At 51.8% G+C, this 18,939-nt stretch overlaps 1 protein-coding gene across 1 annotated transcript; it reads right to left on the bottom strand.

Moving 5' to 3' along the window:
- Positions 1-545: 545 nt before the first annotated feature.
- LOC133356696 (dual specificity tyrosine-phosphorylation-regulated kinase 2-like) lies at positions 546-18,387 on the bottom strand. The gene is made up of 10 exons (XM_061574338.1): positions 18,308-18,387; positions 17,624-17,690; positions 17,009-17,108; positions 15,399-15,556; positions 13,165-13,301; positions 12,036-12,182; positions 9,938-10,076; positions 8,651-8,726; positions 8,096-8,268; positions 546-686 (listed from the first exon to the last, which is right to left on the bottom strand). Exons 2-10 carry the CDS (start codon positions 17,627-17,629, stop codon positions 546-548), a joined length of 1,077 nt encoding a protein of 358 aa, XP_061430322.1. The 5' UTR covers positions 17,630-17,690; positions 18,308-18,387.
- Positions 18,388-18,939: the final 552 nt, after the last annotated feature.

The following is an 18,939-nucleotide window of genomic DNA, read 5'->3' as shown; positions in this document are numbered from 1 at the left end:
TTCGGCGTACCGGATGATGCCGCATGCGGCTACAGGATATTCGCCGTTTTTCCTTATGTACGGTCGTGAAAACGTGCCGCCGATGGATGTACAGTTGGGAACTGGAGTGAGGAGACCTGCTAAGCCTCTTCCTGATTATATTCAGGACACCGTTCACCGTGTTACTGAGGCGCGGGAGGGGGCCCGCATGGCTACGGCCAAAGCCCAGGCCCGGAACGAGCGGTGTGCTCGACGCTCTAAGGGGGAGTGCCCCTGGAAGGTTGGGGACCTGGCCTGGCTCCATTGCCCACAGGTGCGGCCAGGTACCTCTCCTAAATTACATAAACCATGGCAAGGGCCGGTTCGCCTCATCGAGGTTCCCAACCCACAGTCGGCGCGTGTTCGGGTTGGATCTCGGCGTTGGTTCGTTCACACGTCGCGCTTGAAGCCATATGTGGCCCCTCTACCTGATGCGTCATCTCCTGATGTTGCCTTGCCGGGGTCTGTTGCTGCCAACTCACCCTTGCCTGTGCCTGTTGATCTTGCAAGAACGCCTGTCGTGCCTGTTACAGACAAGCTGGCCGTGACACCGCAGGGGATGAGGGGCTGTGCTCGGGGGGTGCCTGCCACGGCTGCGGGAACTCCGAGCCCCGCGGCCCTTCCGACCCCGCTGCGGACACGAGTGCGGGACACCTCCGACGCTGAGCCTTCGGGGATACGGGACCGGGACGTTGGCGGGCCTCCAATAGTGACAGGAGGACTTCATCCTGTCGCTCCTAAAACCCCGTCACGTTCCCGGTCTGCGGGGGGGCTGCCGACCGTCCGGGACGGGCCGGCGACCCACACACCCTTGAAATCCCTTACATTTCGTTGAATTTTATTGTTGTGTTCTTGTTCTTACTGTTATATTTATTGTATGCTTCGTTGTCCTTCGATGTGTCTTGGCCGTGTTTGCTCACATTACTTGTTGTCGTTATTGTTCAGCTGAGGTTGGCTGGATTTCTCTACGGGGGAGGGTGGTGTAATGCGGGCGTAAACGGCCTCGCGGATGTGACGTCACGGGCGGAGGAGTTAGGTCACGTGGGGGAGAGGGATCAAGTCTTAAGGGGGAGAAACCGGAAGACAAGGGAGAGAGTTGTTGAGAGATATAGAGTGAGGCCACGCAGGGCGGAGGTTGGAGGGTGGCGAGATCGCCACACACCCAGGATAAGACTCGGCACCGTCGGCCAGCGGTGACCGAGCACGGAGGAACGGGGAGCCGGCTGAGGCTGCAGTGACTGCAGCCAGAGGCCTGCACGAGGAGATCAGCAGCGGAGCTGCATCAGAGTGGAGTGAGAGGCTACGGGAGCGACGGCAGCATCGGGCTGCCAAGCAGGGGAGTCTCTAAGAGAGAGCCGTGTGGGACAAGTGTAAAGAACCCGAATAAAGGACAACGAAGACAGACACAGTGATCGAGTCCTTTATTACACATGTGTTGTTGTTGGTTCGCCTCGCCCCCCTCTCTCGGTGTGTGTACATATGTTCTCGCAGTAATTATTATCGTTGCCGGTTTATTGTTGATGTTGTTGTTGGAGGCACACTGGTTTTCTGTATTGTCACAGCCGGGACGGCTGTTTTTTTGCATGGGGGAGGGTGAGATAATGATTGTGGTATCATTACTGTGTACACACGCACACGTATGACGTCACTGTGCCGGGAGCGTTACTACCACGTGGGTCGACACACACATGACGTCAAGGCCGGTGCTGGACACGTGACCGGATCCCAGTGGGGGCCGGGGGTCCAGGGGGCCCTCGGGTGGGCATGGGTTGACTGTTGTGCCAGGCTGGGTACAGGAGGAGATCAGGGGACAGACCCAGCTGGTGCCATGGGTTGACTGCTGTGCCAGGCTAGGTACAGGAGGCGGTCAATGGACAGACCCAGCAAGTGCCATGGGTTGACTGCTGTGCCAGGCTAGGTGCATCTGACGACAAACATCTGGGCAGTTCACCATCATTGGTTCAAGCAGAGCTTGTCTCTTGCTTCTGCTGATGAGACACGGAGCTGGGCAGACTCCAAATACATAGCAGCAGCAGGCATCGTCAGGGTTGGAATTGAACCCACGACCTCCTGTGTACCAGGCGAGGTAGTTAACATCACATCAGGGTCGGAATTGAACCCACGACCACCTGCGTACCAGGCGAGGTAGTTAACATCTCATCAGGGTCGGAATTGAACCCACGACCTCCTGTGTACCAGGCAAGGTAGTCAACATCTGGACCCAAGTCACCTCAGACCCCAGGCCGCAGCAACTCGCCACAACAAACACAATTGCAACGTTCTGTTAAATCCGCTTATTTATTAACAACAACAATCGATAAACAAACAATGGTCTAGATATATATGTACACATTACATTATAACTTTTTCTTATCTCTATCCTAACTCTTCACACGTGCACGTGGCTAGGCAGGCTCTAGTCCATTGTGTGGTGAGTGTGGCTGGTGAGTGTGGGTGGTGAGTGTGGTGAGTGTGGGTGGTGAGTGTGGGTGGTGTGTGTGGGTGGTGAGTGTGGCTGGTGAGTGTGGCTGGTGGGTGTGGGTGGTGAATGTGGGTGGTGAGTGTGGGTGGAGAGTGTGGGTGGTGAGTGTGAGTGTGTGGTGAGTGTGGCTGGTGAGTGGCTGGTGAGTGTGGCTGGTGAGTGTGGCTGGTGAGTGTGGGTGGAGAGTGTGGCTGGTGAGTGTGGGTGGTGAGTGTGGGTGGTGAGTGTGGTGAGTGTCGGTGGTGAGTGTGGGTGGTGAGTGTGAGTGGTCAGTGTGGGTGGTGAGTGTAGGTGGTGTATGTGGTGAGTGTGGTGTGGTGAGTGAGTGTGGTGAGTGTGGGTGGGGAGTGTGGGTGGTGAGTGAGTGTGGTGAGTGTGGATGGTGAGTGTGGGTGGTGAGTTTGGGTGGTGAGTGAGTGTGGGTGGTGAGTGTGGGTGGTGAGGATGGGTGGTGAGTGTGGTGAGTGTGGTGAGTGTGGGTGGTGAGTGAGGTGTGGTGAGTGTGGATGGTGAGTGTGGGTGGTAGTGTGGTGTGGTGAGTGTGGGTGGTGAGTGTGGTGTGGTGAGTGTGGGTGGTGAGTGTGGTGAGTGTGGGTAGTGAGTGTGTTGAGGGTGGGTGGTGAGTGTGGTGAGTGTGGTGAGTGTGGGTGGTGAGTGTGGGTGGTGAGTGTGGGTGGAGAGTGTGGGTGGTCAGTGTGGTCAATGTGGGTGGTGAGTGTGGGTGGTGAATGTGGGTGGTAAGTGTGGTGAGTGTGGGTGGTGAGTGTGGTGTGGTGAGTGTGGTGTGGTGAGTGTGGTGAGTGTGGCTGGTGAGTGTGGGTGGTGAGTGTGGGTGGGTCGGGAGTGTGGTGAGTGTGGGTGGTGAGTGTGGGTGGTGAGTGTGCGTGGTGAGTGTGGTGAGTGTGGGTGGTGAGTGTGGGTGGTGAGTGTGGGTGGTGAGTGTGGTGAGTGTGGGTGGGTGAGTGTGGGTGGTGAGTGAGTGTGGTGAGTGTTGGTGGTGAGTGTGGGTGGTGAGTGTGGGTGGGGAGTGTGGTGAGTGTGGATGTGAGTGTGGGTGGTGAGTGTGGGTGGGGAGTGTGGTGAGTTTGGGTGGTGAGTGTGGGTGGTGAGTGTGGTGAGTGTGGGTGGATGAGTGTGGGTGGTGAGTGTGGGTGGTGAGTGTGGGTAGTGAGTGTGACAGGTGAGTGTGGGTGGGGAGTGTGGTGAGTGTGGGTGGTGTGTGTGGGTGGGGAGTGTGGGTGGGGAGTGTGGTGAGTGTGGGTGGTGAGTGTGGGTGGTGAGTGTGGGTCCACTCCGCTACTCTGCCGTGGGCCGCCCACCACAGAGCAGCAGGCGGCTGAGCAGCGAGCGGAGTGAGCGGAGCGCCCTGCCCACACGCGCCAGGACCCCTCGCTCCCTCTCCCCCTCCTCCTCCTCTTCCTCCTTCTCCTCTTTATCCTCCTCCTCGTTGTCGTCATCCTCCTCCTGCGTCTCCACCACCTCCACCACCTCCGTCCTCTCTCCAAAGGTCTGGGTGAGCGACGATGATGACGATGGCGATAGGAGCTTCTCCTCCGGCTCCGCTCTGTGGAGAGAGAGGCAGCAGCACCACAGCAGCGCATCATCGTCATCATCATCATCGTTATCATCATCAACATCGTCATCAACATCGTCATCATCATCGTCGTCATCATCATCAACATCGTCATCATCGTCGTCGTCATCACCATCGTCGTCGTCATCGTCGTCGTCATCGTCGTCGTCATCATCGTCATCATCATCGTCGTCATGATCATCGTTATCATCATCGTCATCATCAGACCCACAGAGACCCATAGACCCACAGTGACCTATAGACCCACATAGACCAGAAGCCACTTGGCCATCTCAGCTGATAGCCGAATCAAGTGGGCTGATAACATCATCACCTTCTTCATCGCGTGGACATTCATAGCGGCAGTCAATTACTCGAAGTGCGTGACGCCGATTCTAAACGTGGAGGGGAAAATCTGCAGGACCCTGAGAAGAATCCACGTGGTGACCACCACGGGGACAGAAACGCAAAATGCAAAAATACAGCAACGCAGGCATCGTCAGCATCGGGATCGAGCCCACGACCTCCTGTGTACCAGGCGAGGTAGTTAACATCTCATCAGGATCGAATCCACTACCTCCTGTGTACCAGGCGAGGTGGTTAACATCTCATCAGGATCGAACCCACAACCTCCTGTGTACCAGGCGAGGTAGTTAACATCTAATCAGGGTCGGGATCGAACCCACGACCTCCTGCGTACCAGGCGAGGTAGTTAACATCTAATCAGGGTCGGGATCGAACCCATGACCTCCTGCGTACCAGGCGAGGTACACAGAGAGAGGCTCACCGCGGCTGAGCAGCTGCAGAGCCTTGCACAGGAGTGGTGCCACCGCCGCTGCTGCTGATGGTGGTGGTGGCCCAGCGGGTGGTGTCGGCCCAGCTGGTGGTGGTGGCCCGGATGGTGGTGGTGGCCCAGTTGATGGGCCGATTGTAGATGATGGGAGTGGTGGTGGCGGTGGTGGGGGTGGCCCAGCTGGTGGTGGTGGCCCGGGTGGGGGTGGTGACCAAGATGGTGGTGGTGGCCCGGATGGTGGTGGTGGTGGGGATGGCCCGGGTGGTGATGGTGGCCCGGATGGTGGTGGTGGTGGCCCGGATGGTGGCGTTGGTGGTGATGGCCCGGATGGTGGCGGTGGTGGGGATGGCCCGGGTGGTGGTGTTGGCCCGGATGGTGGTGGTGGTGGCCCGGATGGTGGCAGTGGTGGGGATGGCCCGGGTGGTGGTGGTGGCCCGGATGGTGGCGGTGGTAGCCCGGATGGTAGTGGAGGTGGCCTCACTGGCGGTGGTGGCCCGGGTGGTGGTGGTGGCCCGGGTGGTGGTGGGGGTGGCCCTGCTGGTGGTGGCCCGGATGGTGGTGGTGGTTTGGAGCCAGCTGTGAGCCAGCGCCTGCTCAGGCGTCATCCGGAGATTCGGATCCCATCTGTTGGGAGACGCACGGGGAGGGAGGGAGGGGAGGAGTGGGGGAGAGACGCACACGTGGTGAGAGGGGTATGGTGAGATGATTTGACAGGGTGGGAGGTGGGGGAATAGTGGGGAGAGGGGGGGGATGGAGAAGGTGGGAGGGAGTGGTGGTGGGTAGTGGGTGGCAGAGCTGTCAACCCGTACGGATTATTCCATATTCTTGTACACGGAAATTGAGTTTTCAGATCCGTACGGAGTGCAGCCGTTTCAATTCTGGGTAAAAATAATAATTTGTGTCTATTTGTTTGTGTTTGTCCCTTGTGATGGGACTTTGCAGGATGAACGTTGAGATTTATAAGGGGCACGGAGTAACCGACAATGTCTGAGTTGGGTCTGTTGTAAGGTAGGGCACTGATAAGGTGTTGACAGGTATGGGGTGGTGAGTGGGGGTGAGTGAGTGGGGGTGAGTGGTGTGGGGATAAGTGGAGATAAGTGGGGGTGAGCGAGGGGTGAGTGTGGTTCGTACTGCAGGCAGCGGCTGACGAAGTCCACCAGCTGAGGGTGGTGGCCCTGCAGCGCACGGTGCAGGGGGAGGCTTCCTGGTGGCCGCTGCTTGGACATGTTTTTGGGGAGGCCCTCAGAGTCTGCAGAGAGACGCATGCAGAGTCACCAACCACCACGTCGCCCACATACCTGCTCATCCACTTACCTACCCACCTACCTATCCACCTACATACCCACTCACCGAACCACCTACATACTACCAACCAACCTACCTAACCACCCTACACACCCACCCAATCACTCACCTGCCCACTTACCCACCTACCCTCACACCGACCCACTCACCCACATACGCACTTACCCACCTACCCACTCACTCACCCACCCACCCACTCACTCACCTACCTACTCACCCACCCACTCACTCACCTACCTACTCACCTTCCCAACCACTCACTCACTCACCCACCTACTCACTCACCCACCCACTTACCCACCCACTCACCTACCCACCCACTCGCTCACTCACCCACCCACCTATGCTTCCGAACGCCTGCTACTGAGAGCCCAAAACCCCACCCCACCCACCACCCCCGAGATAATCAGAGCCCCCCCCAGCCCCCCCCCACAAAATAACCCTATAAGAGCCTCACTGCCACCCCACCTAACAAAACAGAATGGGTTACGTCGCTTGCGCCAGCCTGCTCGAGCCCCTCGACTCACCAAAGAAAAGAATCCTTTTTGGGGCGTCGTCCACCATCTTTTTCGGGGGCATGCCCAGGATCTGCGCATGGTTTCGGACGAAGACAAAAGGAGGAGGGGGGGGGGGGTTACAGCCGGTGGAGCCTCAGCGGGCCCATTGGGGCAAATACTGCATGTCAGCGGTGAGTCGTGGTGGAGGCAGCGCCTGTGGAGGCCGGCACTGTGTACAAAGACAACAATCCCCGCTTCCCCGTATTATCCTCATCTCATTGCACACGAGGGGGTGGGTGCCCAGTGCCACGCCCGGCCACCTTTGTCTCCCCCAGTGGAAATGTTTACTACACACTGCTACACCAGGTACAGTAGAACCTCTGGTCACGAACGCTTCTGATCACGACCAAATCGGGTTCCGACCAAAAAATTCACAAAAAATTTTAATCTGGTAACGAACGGGTGGCGATCAAACACGGCCGTGGCCGATTTCCCCTTCCGTGCCATTTTTTTGTTGAATTACACAACGCGTAACAGTTATCTATGTAACTTTTGTTACATAAAATTCCTAGTAAGATATTAATTTTGTGAGTGTAGTCATACCCCTCCCCCCTCATTCAAGCCATAATTTAGAGAGCGAAAGCGCTGAGTACGTAAATCGCTCACGTAATAACCCGTTAATCTCTTCTCACATCATTCATACGATGATGCGGTGAAGTAAACGTTCATACGATATTACGGTGAATGCTTCCAAAAACAATACTGTAAGCAAATATTACTGTTAACTTACTTTCAATAGAAACATGAATTTCTCGTGCGAATATTCTCTCTCTCTCTCTCAGAATCGACCGACTGATGTAGCAGACGAAACAATCATCTTGTTGAACGATTCCAAACCTTGACGCAGCAATATTAGTTTTCCCTGTTGTTCAAGGTTTTCTCAGTGTTATTCAATGTTTTTACATTTAGTTTACTATAACACTGTGAATTCTATGGCATAATTAACTATTTTTGTGCTTAAAAATTTTTAAAAAACAATATTTACGTACAGTTCGTAGGAGTCTGGAACGGATTAATCGTATTTACATACAATCCAATGGGGAAATTAGGTTCGAGTCACGACCAAATCGGGTTGCGACCAAAGTTATGGAACGAATTATGGTCGTGACCAGAGGTTCTACTGTACTCGCTTGAGGCTTAGTCGACCTATGAGAGGCCCTGGACCAGTTCAGATATTCCTCTCTGGTGTTTGGGGTCGTGAGAGGGAATCAAACTCTATGAGTATGGGTTTCTGTGGGTCTGTATGGGTCTCTATGAGTATGGGTCTCTGTGCAAACCCACAGAGACCCATACCCATAGACACCTGCCCGCCCACCCACCATACCCACCCACTATACCCACCGTACCCACCCACCCACCGCCCGTACCTCAATGCAGCAGGGCAGGTGTTCTTCGATGGCAGGTGAATCGAAGAGCACCTTGCCGGTGGCCATTTCGGCCAAGGTACAGCCCAGGCCCCACATGTCCACAGCGGAGGTGACATCGTAGCCCAGCAGCAGCTCCGGGGCCATGTAGGGCAACGTCCCACCCACGTTTTTGGCTGCACAGCAACAACAACAACGACGATGAATATGAAGTAGTCCCTCCGTCAACAGCGACGTGGGGGGAACAAGTTTCTCTTTTTGTCGGCTAAACGCGTAGTCGGCTTCTGCGACCGATATTTCATGGCGGAGGCGAGTTATTGGGTTGGACCGCGTACTCTGGCTGCCTGCCTGATGATGATGCTCAGCTGTAAATGCTCGAATTGTAAACGTCGTAGTGGGTTTACATCTCCAGCACACCGGTTAGTGCTGTGCAAGTGGCGAATTGGCGCGTCCTGTTTACGTGACGCTGAACCTCGCCGGCCGGCTGCGTTTAAATTGACGCCATCTAATCCCCCCCCCCCAAAAAAAAACTCCACGCATGCACGCAAGGCCACTCACTTTTATGCTTCAGGTAAAAGCTGCACCCGAAGTCGGTGACCCTCACTTTGCCGGTCGCGGTGAGCAGAATGTTGTCCTGGACAAAGGGGAGAGACAGAGAAGGAATTCCACGCTCTGAGGTTACGGCGAGAGTGTCCAGCCAGCAGTGGGTCGATCACGCAAAGTGACGCATTGACACCCACACGGGCAGCCCCCCCCCCCCCCGACTTGCGACACGGGCGACGTGCCTGAGACCCGTTCAAAGTTGTATTTTACTACCAGGGTGTAAGGCCCCGCTGAGCTGCTGTGTAGGTCTTTTATCGGAAACGACCCGGCCATCACGTAATGACAGCAGCTCAACCAAGGGGCTGATATCATCGTCAGCATCATCATCATCAGCATCATCATCATCAGCATCATCATCATCAGCATCATCAGCATCATCATCATAATTGCGTGGACATGTATAGCAGCAGCCAAACACTCTAGAGACGTGTTTCAACAAGCCCATAGAGACCCATACTCATAGAGACCCATACTCAGAGAGACCCACACAGACATAAAGATCCACATTCTCATAGAGACCCACATACTCATAGAGACCCACATACTCATAGAGACCCATACAGACCCACATAGACCCATACTCATAGAGACCCAAACAGACCCACAGAGACCCATACTCATAGAGACCCACAAAGACCAACAGAGATCCATACTCATAGAGACCCACACAGGCATAGAGAGACCCATACTCAGAGACCCACACAGACTTCGAGAGACACAGACTAAAACTAAGCTATGTTTTACTTTACTAGGTGTAAGGCCCCACTCTGAGCTGCTGTGCAGCTGTTTTGTCGGAAGCTCCCTGGCCATCACAAACGATAGCTCAACAACGTGGGCTGATATCAACATCATCATGCGGAAAGGTTACAGCAGCGGTCAAATACTCTAAACGCGTGGTCATGTTGATTCTGAACGTAGAGGGAAAAACTGGAGGGCTTGGAGGAAAATCCACGTGACCACCACGGGGAGCGAGAGAGATGCAAACTCCAAATATACAGCAGGAGTCAGGGTCGGGATCGAACCCACGACCCCCTGTATACCAGGCGAGGTAGTTAACATCTCCTAGCCACAGCTGCCTACCGTCAACCTGCTACCTCTATCTGGAAGGAGGAGGTGGCAGAGTCACAGTAGATTGACGAGCCAGCGCATCGACCCCGCGATCAACCGTGGCCGGCCTGCCTCCGCGCCAGCTAACCGAGCGCCCTGATGAGAGGGCGTGACCACCGCGCCCGCTCCGCTCACCGGCTTGATGTCCGCGTGGACGATGCCCCGCCCCTTGGCGTACAACAGGAAGTCGAGGATGGCCCTGGTGTGCTCCCTCAACCGCCTCACGTAGATTCGCCCGATGCTTCCTTTGCTCATGACGTCGTAGAGGCTCTTCCTGGCACGACAACGACGACGACGTTTAAACCCCTTTCCCGTTCCGATGACGTCCGCTCGGCGACCCACGACCCGGACCCCAAACCGACTTGTGCCACTTGGTTAGTTTTGGGGGGAGGGGTCATGAAACGCCTCGTCGCTCCGCGGAATTCATCCTCGTTCTCGCCGCGCCGCACTAGCGCCAAGGGAACTGAATGTTTAGTGATAATAACTTCATTATGATTTTATTATAATTTCACCATGATTATGTTATTCCCTTTTATTATTTCATTACTATCATTTTATTACTATCATATCACAATTTAACAATAAATGTATTCTATTTATTATTTTTTATTATCAATATTTCTTAATATAAATTTGTATTATAATTTTAATTAGCAATATATTCGTATTATTTCATTATAATTTCCTTATCTTATAATTTTTTCCGTTATTTAATTGCCATATTATTGTTAATTAGAATTTTTTCATTATTCACCTATTAATATCGTATTATTAATATATTTTACTAGCAGGTGTACCCGTTCTTCGCACGGAAATTAATAGTTTAGTCCACAGATGTGACGTCACCGCTCACTGCCGTGCAATAGATTATATCCATTATTCCCCCCCCCCAAAATACAAAAGTCTATTTTTATACTTTTTACATTGTGTACAGTACGGAAGCTACCCACGTGCCAAATTTAAAGTTGTTTGCATGTTGGGAAGTATGCAAAACATTTCGAACAGACACACATATCCACACATTTCCCTTTTATTTCTATGTAGATTCTCATGAAAAAAATAAATGTGTGATTCATGGGGAGCATTTCCGTGAGTCGCGTCTTCCGCAACCCGGGGGACTTCCTGCGTCTGATTTGTCGCCACGGTGTTCTGCGATTGTCGATAACGCAGCGGTTCGCTGTGCTGAGCTGCTTGACCCACGCGGGCCATGTGGACGCGTGCTGCTCGACTTCCCAGAGCTTTGGAAACTCGATTGCCAAACAAATTGTGCTTGTAAAATTGTCAGATTAATTATTGCATAAATTAATTATCAAAATAGTAATTAAATAAGTTACGTATTCGATTAAATTAACTGATTTAAAGAGGCGAGACATATTTTGATGAATTGTTAACTATCTTTAAACTCATTAAATAAACTGCAAAAATAAGTTAATTATGAAAGGTATGAAAAAAAAAGCAATTTGGGAACAAATTAGAAAATTAATCCCCCCCCCCCCCACTTTGCACAAGAGCACAGAAGCCTGATCACCACATCTGTGCCTCTATATAAGGAACGAAACAGGTGGAATTCTCCACAAAATGTGGCTGTCGCCTGATGAAGCCAGTTGTAATTACTGGCGAAACATCATACTCAGAGATTGGAAATGTTGTGGCTTGGCTCTCCAACACACTGTTGTGCTGTACCATTATACTCCACTATACACTACTATACACTACTATACACTACACTTTCCATTACACTGTACACTACACAATACACTACTATACACTACTATACACTACACTACTATACACTACACTTTCTACTACACTATACACTACACTATACACTACTATACACTACACTTTCTACTACACTATACACTACTATACACTACACTATACACTACTACACTTTACACGACACTACACAATAGTACTGTACTAGTAACGAATTGGCACGTTCTGTTTGCATGACAACCCTTACTAGTTGGCTATGTTGGGTGGTGGCGGGTTTAACGACACAACATTTATATATTTACTTAATCTAACCAAAAATACCTCTATTATGGATGATATTGGTCGCGAAAGCCCTGCGTGTGAAACTCAATCAATAAATGTGATAAATCGATAAATCTAGTTGCTTGATCATATGTTAAATAAATATTTATTCCGAAATAAATCAACTATCGAGCGGAGCAATGGACACGCACACGCACGTGGGTGGGTGGGTGGGAAGGGGAGGTTCGCGTACTTCAAGAGCTCGACGACGAGGCAATTGTGTCCGCGGAATTGGAACGTGTCCAAGACCCGGATGACTCCGTAGCGCTCATCGCTGGCCTTGCCCTGCAGCTCATTGGCCACCTCCAGCTCCGTCCTCTGACGGGCCGCTGTCGAGGAGCTGTGCAGCGGGAGGGGGAAGGCCACGAAATCAACGGTGACTCTGTGGGTGACTCGATGGGTGTCTCTGTGGGTGTCTCTGTGGGGGTCTCTATGGGTGTCTCTGTGGGTGTCTCTGTGGGGGTCTCTGTGGGTGACTCTGTGGGTGTCTCTGTGGGTGACTCTGTGGGGGTCTCTGTGGGTGACTGTAGATATCTGTGGGTCGGGGTGTTTCTGTGGGCCTCTGTGGGTCTCTAAGGGTATGGGTGTCTCTGTGGGTCTCTCAGGGTCTCTATTAGTCTGGGTGTCTCTGTGGGTCTCTAAGGGTCTGGGTGTCTCTGTGGGTGTCTCTGTGGGTCTCTCAGGGTCTGGGTGTCTCTGTGGGTGACTCTGTGGGTTACTCTGCGGGTTTCTGTTGGGTCTCTATGGGTATTCATTCAGACTCTGTCGCCTCGACAGACCTGGTTTTCACCTGAGGACGGCTGCTTGCGTTGTGGCCGAAACGTCGTGAGAATTATTTTATTGTGTTTTATTTTTATTATTTTATTACTTCCCTTCTACGTGACTTTACCGAAAGAACCAAGAAGATGAATCCCTGCAGTCACGAAAGCTTTAAATAGAAATTCTCTATGGGTATTTTAGTTCATAGTTAGCAATAGTTGTACAGCAGTTAATATTTTGTTAGTTAACTTTAGTTCATAGCAGTAGTCTTACGGCACGTTATTATTTTGTGAGTTCATAGCAGCAGTTTTACGGCAGTTAGTGCTTCTTTTTAGTTAGTTCATAGCAGTAAGTTTTCATAGCAGTTAGTATTCTGTTACTTTATAGTTAGCAGCAGTTTTATGGCAGTAAGATCTTGTTAGTTTATAGTTAGCAGCAGTTTTAGGGCAGTTAGTATTTTGTCAGCGAGTCCATAGTTATTGGCAGTTTCACGGCGGTGCCTCCAATCATTTGATGATTATTTTTCGAGAGCGCGGGCCACCGCGGAAGGCCCTCCGACTCACCTCCAGGGCAGCGACAGCATCTTGACGGCCACGAGTGTTTTGGTTTTGTGGTCGAGGCACTGCAGCACCAGGCCCTGGCCTCCCTCGCCAATCATCTTCTGCACCTCATAGCGGTAGTGGAGCTGTTCCTTGCGGACCTAGGAGGCGAAGGCCAGTTGTCAAGAGTCGTCGCCATCAGAGCGTCAAATGTTAGGTGGTTGCAGCAGCAGTCCGGGCTTCCACGACCGCCATTATCAGCTATAGAGGTTTCTTTTTGCTTGGGTGTTAGATCGCGGAAATGTATAAATGTTTAGTTAAACTGCCGAATGCTTGACTTAAAGCTTTCGTGACTGCAGGAATTCGTATTCTTGGATCTTTCGGTAAAGTCGCATAGGTTCAAAGAAAAAAATATAAATAACAGACAACTGGGACGTTTCGATCGCAACGCAAGCGGTCATCTTCCTGTTATTTTTTTATTATTTTCTTTGAACCTATCTACGTGACTTTACCGAAAGACCCAAGAATACCGAATGGCGTTAAAACTTGGAGGGATTTAACTACACATATTTGGACCATCTTATTTGACGGGCACTATTCTTTAGTTACCGTACAGTTTTCTGATAGACAGCCAGTTTTGTTTTATCATGTTTAGCTTCTTTTTTCACACACTGGTTTCCTGCTTTAAGTTTTACCCACCCAGCAACATAGCGAGGGGCTGTTTCTTCCTGACCTGCTTTTCTGCTTCTACCATCTACGTAACAAAGGCTCAGTCCCATTAGAAGCAGTCGCACCTTAACAACTCTGGCACCTCCCAGCTCAACCAGTCTACATAACAAAGGCTCAGTCCTAGCAGCAGCCTCAGCCGCAGCAGCCTCAGCCGCACCAACCTTACCATAATAAAAAACTCCTCCCCCCCCTCAACCAGTATATATACAAGGTCGGGTCTCTTGGAATTTCTCTTTACTTGATACAGCAATCGTGCTGTGACAGTTCCACCTGAAGACGGAAGCTTGTGTTGCCTCCGAAACGTCGTGATTTTTTATTTTACTTTTATTAATTTTAATTTTATTTTTTACCTACGTGACTTCACCGAAAAAACCCTAGAGTACTTGGGGGGGGGGGTTGTTCGCCTTTTTGCGTTTATCCATCTAACACTGGGTAGTGAGACACTGGTGGCGAGACACTGGTGGCGAGACACTGGGTAGTGAGACACTGGTAGTGAGACACTGGTAGTAAGACACTGGGTAGTGAGACACTGGTGGTGAGACACTGGGTAGTGAGACACTGGTGGTGAGACATTGGGTAGTGAGACACAGGTTGTGAGAAACTGGTAGTGACACACTGGGTGGTGAGACACTGGTAGTGAGACACTGGTAGTGAGACACTGGGTAGTGAGACACTGGGTAGTGAGACACTGGTAGTGAGACTAGGTCCTAAAGAAGGATGCTCTCTCCGGTGTAGACCAATCAGTTTCAAAGGCAATGCCATACATTATCAGAGCATGTTTTTGTCTGCATGTTCACCACAAGTATGTATTTTATGTCCAGAAAGGCTACAGCCTATTGCTACGCTGTTAAATGCCCCACCACTGAGCTGCTATGTAGCCCTTGTTTCTCAAGAGCGACCTGGCCATCACAAATCATTGCTCAACGAAGTGGGGCCTCATCTTTATCACCATGTGGAAATGTACAGCAGAAGCAGCCAATTACTCTAAATGTGTGTTGACGTTGTTTCTAAATGTGGAAGGAGAAAAATCCACGCAACCACGGGGAGAAAGATAGAGACGCAAACTCCAAATATACAGCAGGCGTCAGGGTCGGTATCGAACCCACGACCTCCTGTATACCAGGGGAGGGAGTTAACATCTCCTGGCCACCACGGCTGACGCCGTGAGTGGATTAGCCAAAGTTTACTACATATGGTGCGTAATAACTTTAACACTTTCACAGAGACCCACAGACACCCAGACCAATAAAGACCCAAACAGATCCTTAGACACCCACAGAGACCCCCAGAAACCCGTAACACAAAACCTTAACTGACTGTCCGTGTCTGGTGGTGGTGGCAGGTTGAACGATTACACATTTATACTCATGCCTTCTAACCCAACAAAAACCTCTGTGGGTGTCTAATGGTGTCTCTTTGGGTGCCTTTGTGGGTCTCAATGGGAGTGGGTCTCTATGGGTGTCTCTATGGGTCTCTGTGGGTGTCTCCTTGGGTCTCCATGGGTGTCTCTGTGTCTCTGTGAGCCTCACAGGGATGTAGTTGTTGTTATCGTCGTCGGAGCTGTCGGTGTTGTTGCCACCCCGGGGTTTGTCGACCTTGTCCAAAGTGAAGAACCATACTTGTTTCATGGCCTCCAGCTCCAGCTTTTGGCGATGACTTAGCTGAGGCCCAAAGAGATTCAGGATCGCTGCACACGTGACAACAATAACAACATCTTAGATTTTTAACTATTTCTGTTTTGTTTACATGCCAGGTAAGGCCCCCGCTAGAGCTACATCGTCATCGTCGTCATTATCATAACATGGAGACTCATCACTCCACTCAGACCCACAGAGACCCACAGAAACCCATACTTGTGTAGGACTTGAAATGTCACGCGCCCCGCGTTATGTTGCTATGCGAGCGAGCAGCGTACAGTGGGGGCAACTGAGGATACAGTTGTTGTTGTGTGCCATTGAGAGGGAGGTCATTAAGAGACACCACAGGTGTTAAGGGTAACGGAGGACGCAGGCCGGTGATTGGTCAGGAGGGTGAGTGGCTGATGACTGGCGGCCGGGCTGATGGCGATAACATGGTCACGTGAGGCTGGGGGCCTGGGGGCGAGTAGCAAAGCGGGGGATGAGATAATTAATTGGGGCTGATTGGTTCGGGTATAAAGGCACAGCGTAACGGAGAGACGGGGGTCTTGGGGGAGTGTTGGAGTCGGAGATGGAGACGGTGCCTGGGACAGAGACGGAGCAGCAGGGAGCAGGAATAGATACAGATAGGGTAGCAGTGGATAGAGAGAATACAGCGTACAGTAGCAGTGGATAGAGAGAATACAGATAGGGTAGCAGTGGACGGAGCGAGTACTGAGTAGGGTAGCAGCGGAGTAACGGACCTAGGGGGAGAGAGAGAGAGAGCGAGCGAAGTCGCGGAGCGAGCGAACGGAGAGACATGGAGTGATGACGAGGAGGTGTGAACTATATGTGTGAATAAAAGAGACGAGAAAGACAAGAAGCTGTCGCATCAGTAAGAGTCCTACACTTGTATCGAACCATAGAGACCCACAGAGACCCATACTCATATAGATCCATAGATCCACAGATATCCATGCTCATATCGAACCATAACGACCATAGAGACCCATACTAAAACTAAACTATTTATTTTTATTTTGGCAGGTAAGGCCCCACAGAAGTGGCTGTGATCTTCATCACGTGGAAATATATAGTGGCCGCCAAATACTGTATACCCACGTAACATGGCTGCCATGACATCCCTCGTGCAACATGGACAAAATGACAACCCCCATGCAATATGGCTGCCATGACATCCCCCATGCAACATGGCCATCATGACATCCCTCATGAAACATGGCCGCCCTAAAGACCCCCATGTATAATGGCCATCGTGAAATCCTGCACGTAACATGGCCATAGTGACGTCCCCTATGCAGCATGGCTGTAGTGATGTACCCCATGCAACATTGCTGCCGTGACATCCCTCATGCAAAATGGCCACAATGAAGTCCCCCATGCAACATGGCTGCCATAAAGTCTCATAAACAACATGGCCACCGTGAAGTCCCTAATGAAAAATGGCGGTAGTGACTTCCCCCCATTCAACGTGGCCATTTTTGCTGACTGCTGTTCCTCACCTCGAGGCGATTTACTGAGGATAGGGCCGGTGCCGGCTGCGGACAACGCGCTCCACGTGTTGCCAGAGACTCCCTCCCTCCTTGCTCCAGCTTGGCTCGTCTACATGCACATACACACATAATAAACAATATTGGAGTACGCTCCTCTACACACAGACTTCAAATAAACAGTAGACATCAGGTCGACCTCCTGGAAACCAAGTGAGGTTGTTAATATCTCGCCATTGTGGTGCCACAGAGTAGTGTACAGGCATCACAAACACTCACTACATCTCCCGGAGGATTGTTCCGCTGTTCGGTTCGCAAGTGCGAGTTGTAAGTCGATGTTAAACAAATATATATTTCATGGAAGCTTGTTTGTAGTGTGGGTGGTGTTTGTAAGTGTGGGTGGTGTTCGTAAGTGAGGGTGTTGTTCGTAAGTGAAGGTGGTGTTCGAAAGTATGGGTGGTGTTTATAAGTGCTATTGGTGTTCGTTAGTGCTGGTAGTGTTAGTAAGTGCTGGTGGTGTTCGTAAGTGAGGGTGGTGTTCGTAAGTGTGGGTGGTGTTCATAAGTGTGGGTGGTGTTGGTGAGTGCTGGTGGTGTTCGTAAGTCGAGCGTAGGGGCCCATGCGTACCTCCATGGTGTTGATACTCAGAGTGGCTTCTCTCACGCAGCAGTCCCCAAGGTCTCTGTGTGGAAAGCTGTGGGTGGGTGGGGGGGTGGAGATGGTGTAGAGAGTCACAACACGAACTCACATCCTCACCACTTTCTCTCATCCCCCAACCAGTAACCCACCATTCTAACCACGAACCCCATCCTCACCACAAACTCACAACACGGACTCACATCCTCACCACAAACTCACAACACGGACTCATATCCTCACCATGAACTCACAACATGGACTCACATCCTCACCACAAACTCATATGAACTCACATGCGCACCACGGACCCACATCCACACCACGGACCCACACACTCACCACGAACCCACAACATGGACCCACACACTCACCACCAACCCACATCCTCACCACTGACCCACACACTCACCACGAACCAACAACACGTAACCACACACTCACCACGCACCACATCCACACCACGAATCCACACACTCACCACGAACCCACAACACGGACCCACACACTCTCCAAGCACCCACATCCTCACCACGGACCCACACACTCACCACGAACCCACAACATGGACCCACACACTCACCACGCACCCACGAACCCACAACACGGACCCACACACTCACCACGAACCCACAACACGGACCCACACACTCACCATGAACCCACAAAACTCACCTCGTCAAAAGTTTCGCTCGGATGGCTTCAGCAGAAGTTGTTCGAAAGGCGACGATGATGAAGCTGAAGCAGCTGAAGTTTAAGAAGCTGCCGTCTCCTTCACGCCCGTCTCGAACTCTGAGGAAGCACGTGGTGATTGCGACGTCACCGGTGATGTCACAGCTCGAGGGACTTGACCACGCCCCCTTTAGCCACGCCCTCCGAGTGACGTGCCAGTGCGCGACCACGCCCCCGGAAGCCGCCCCCCGCCCCTCCTCTTGGGGCGATCTCCACCCCCAGCTTCTACTTCCGCTTCCGGTCAGGGCGAATGGCGGCGATGGCGGGAAAAATCTGAACCCTGTCTGGGCCTCCTCGTGGTCGACTCAGCCTGAAGATGCCGACACGGGGCTCTGTGTGAGGTGAGTCTGTGAGTCTCCGTGTGTGTCTGTGTGAGGTGAGTCTGTGGGTCTCTGTGTGTGTCTGTGTGAGGTGAGTCTGTGGGTCTCTGTGTGATGAGTCTGTGGGTCTCTGTGTGATGAGTCTGTGGGTCTCTGTGTGATGAGTCTGTGGGTCTCTGTGTGATGAGTCTGTGTGTCTCTGTGTGGTGAGTCTGTGGGTCTCTGTGTGGTGAGTCTGTGGGTCTCTGTGTGGTG

Source organism: Lethenteron reissneri, chromosome 55 (genome assembly GCF_015708825.2).
Source record: "Lethenteron reissneri isolate LAM-NWPU_2019-01 chromosome 55, ASM1570882v1, whole genome shotgun sequence".
NCBI lineage: Eukaryota > Metazoa > Chordata > Hyperoartia > Petromyzontiformes > Petromyzontidae > Lethenteron > Lethenteron reissneri.
Note: the sequence above shows the minus strand (reverse complement) of the source record. Positions and strands in the feature narration are given on the sequence as shown.

Bases quoted from the DNA above. Each gene is read 5' to 3' on its own strand.
- LOC133356696 (XM_061574338.1), bottom strand. The intron at 15,557-17,008 runs GTGAGGAACAGC...TCACGTGTGCAG, and splicing joins CCTCAGTAAATCGCCTCGAG to CGATCCTGAATCTCTTTGGG. The intron at 10,077-12,035 runs GTACGCGAACCT...TTGTCGTGCCAG, and splicing joins CTCGTCGTCGAGCTCTTGAA to GAAGAGCCTCTACGACGTCA.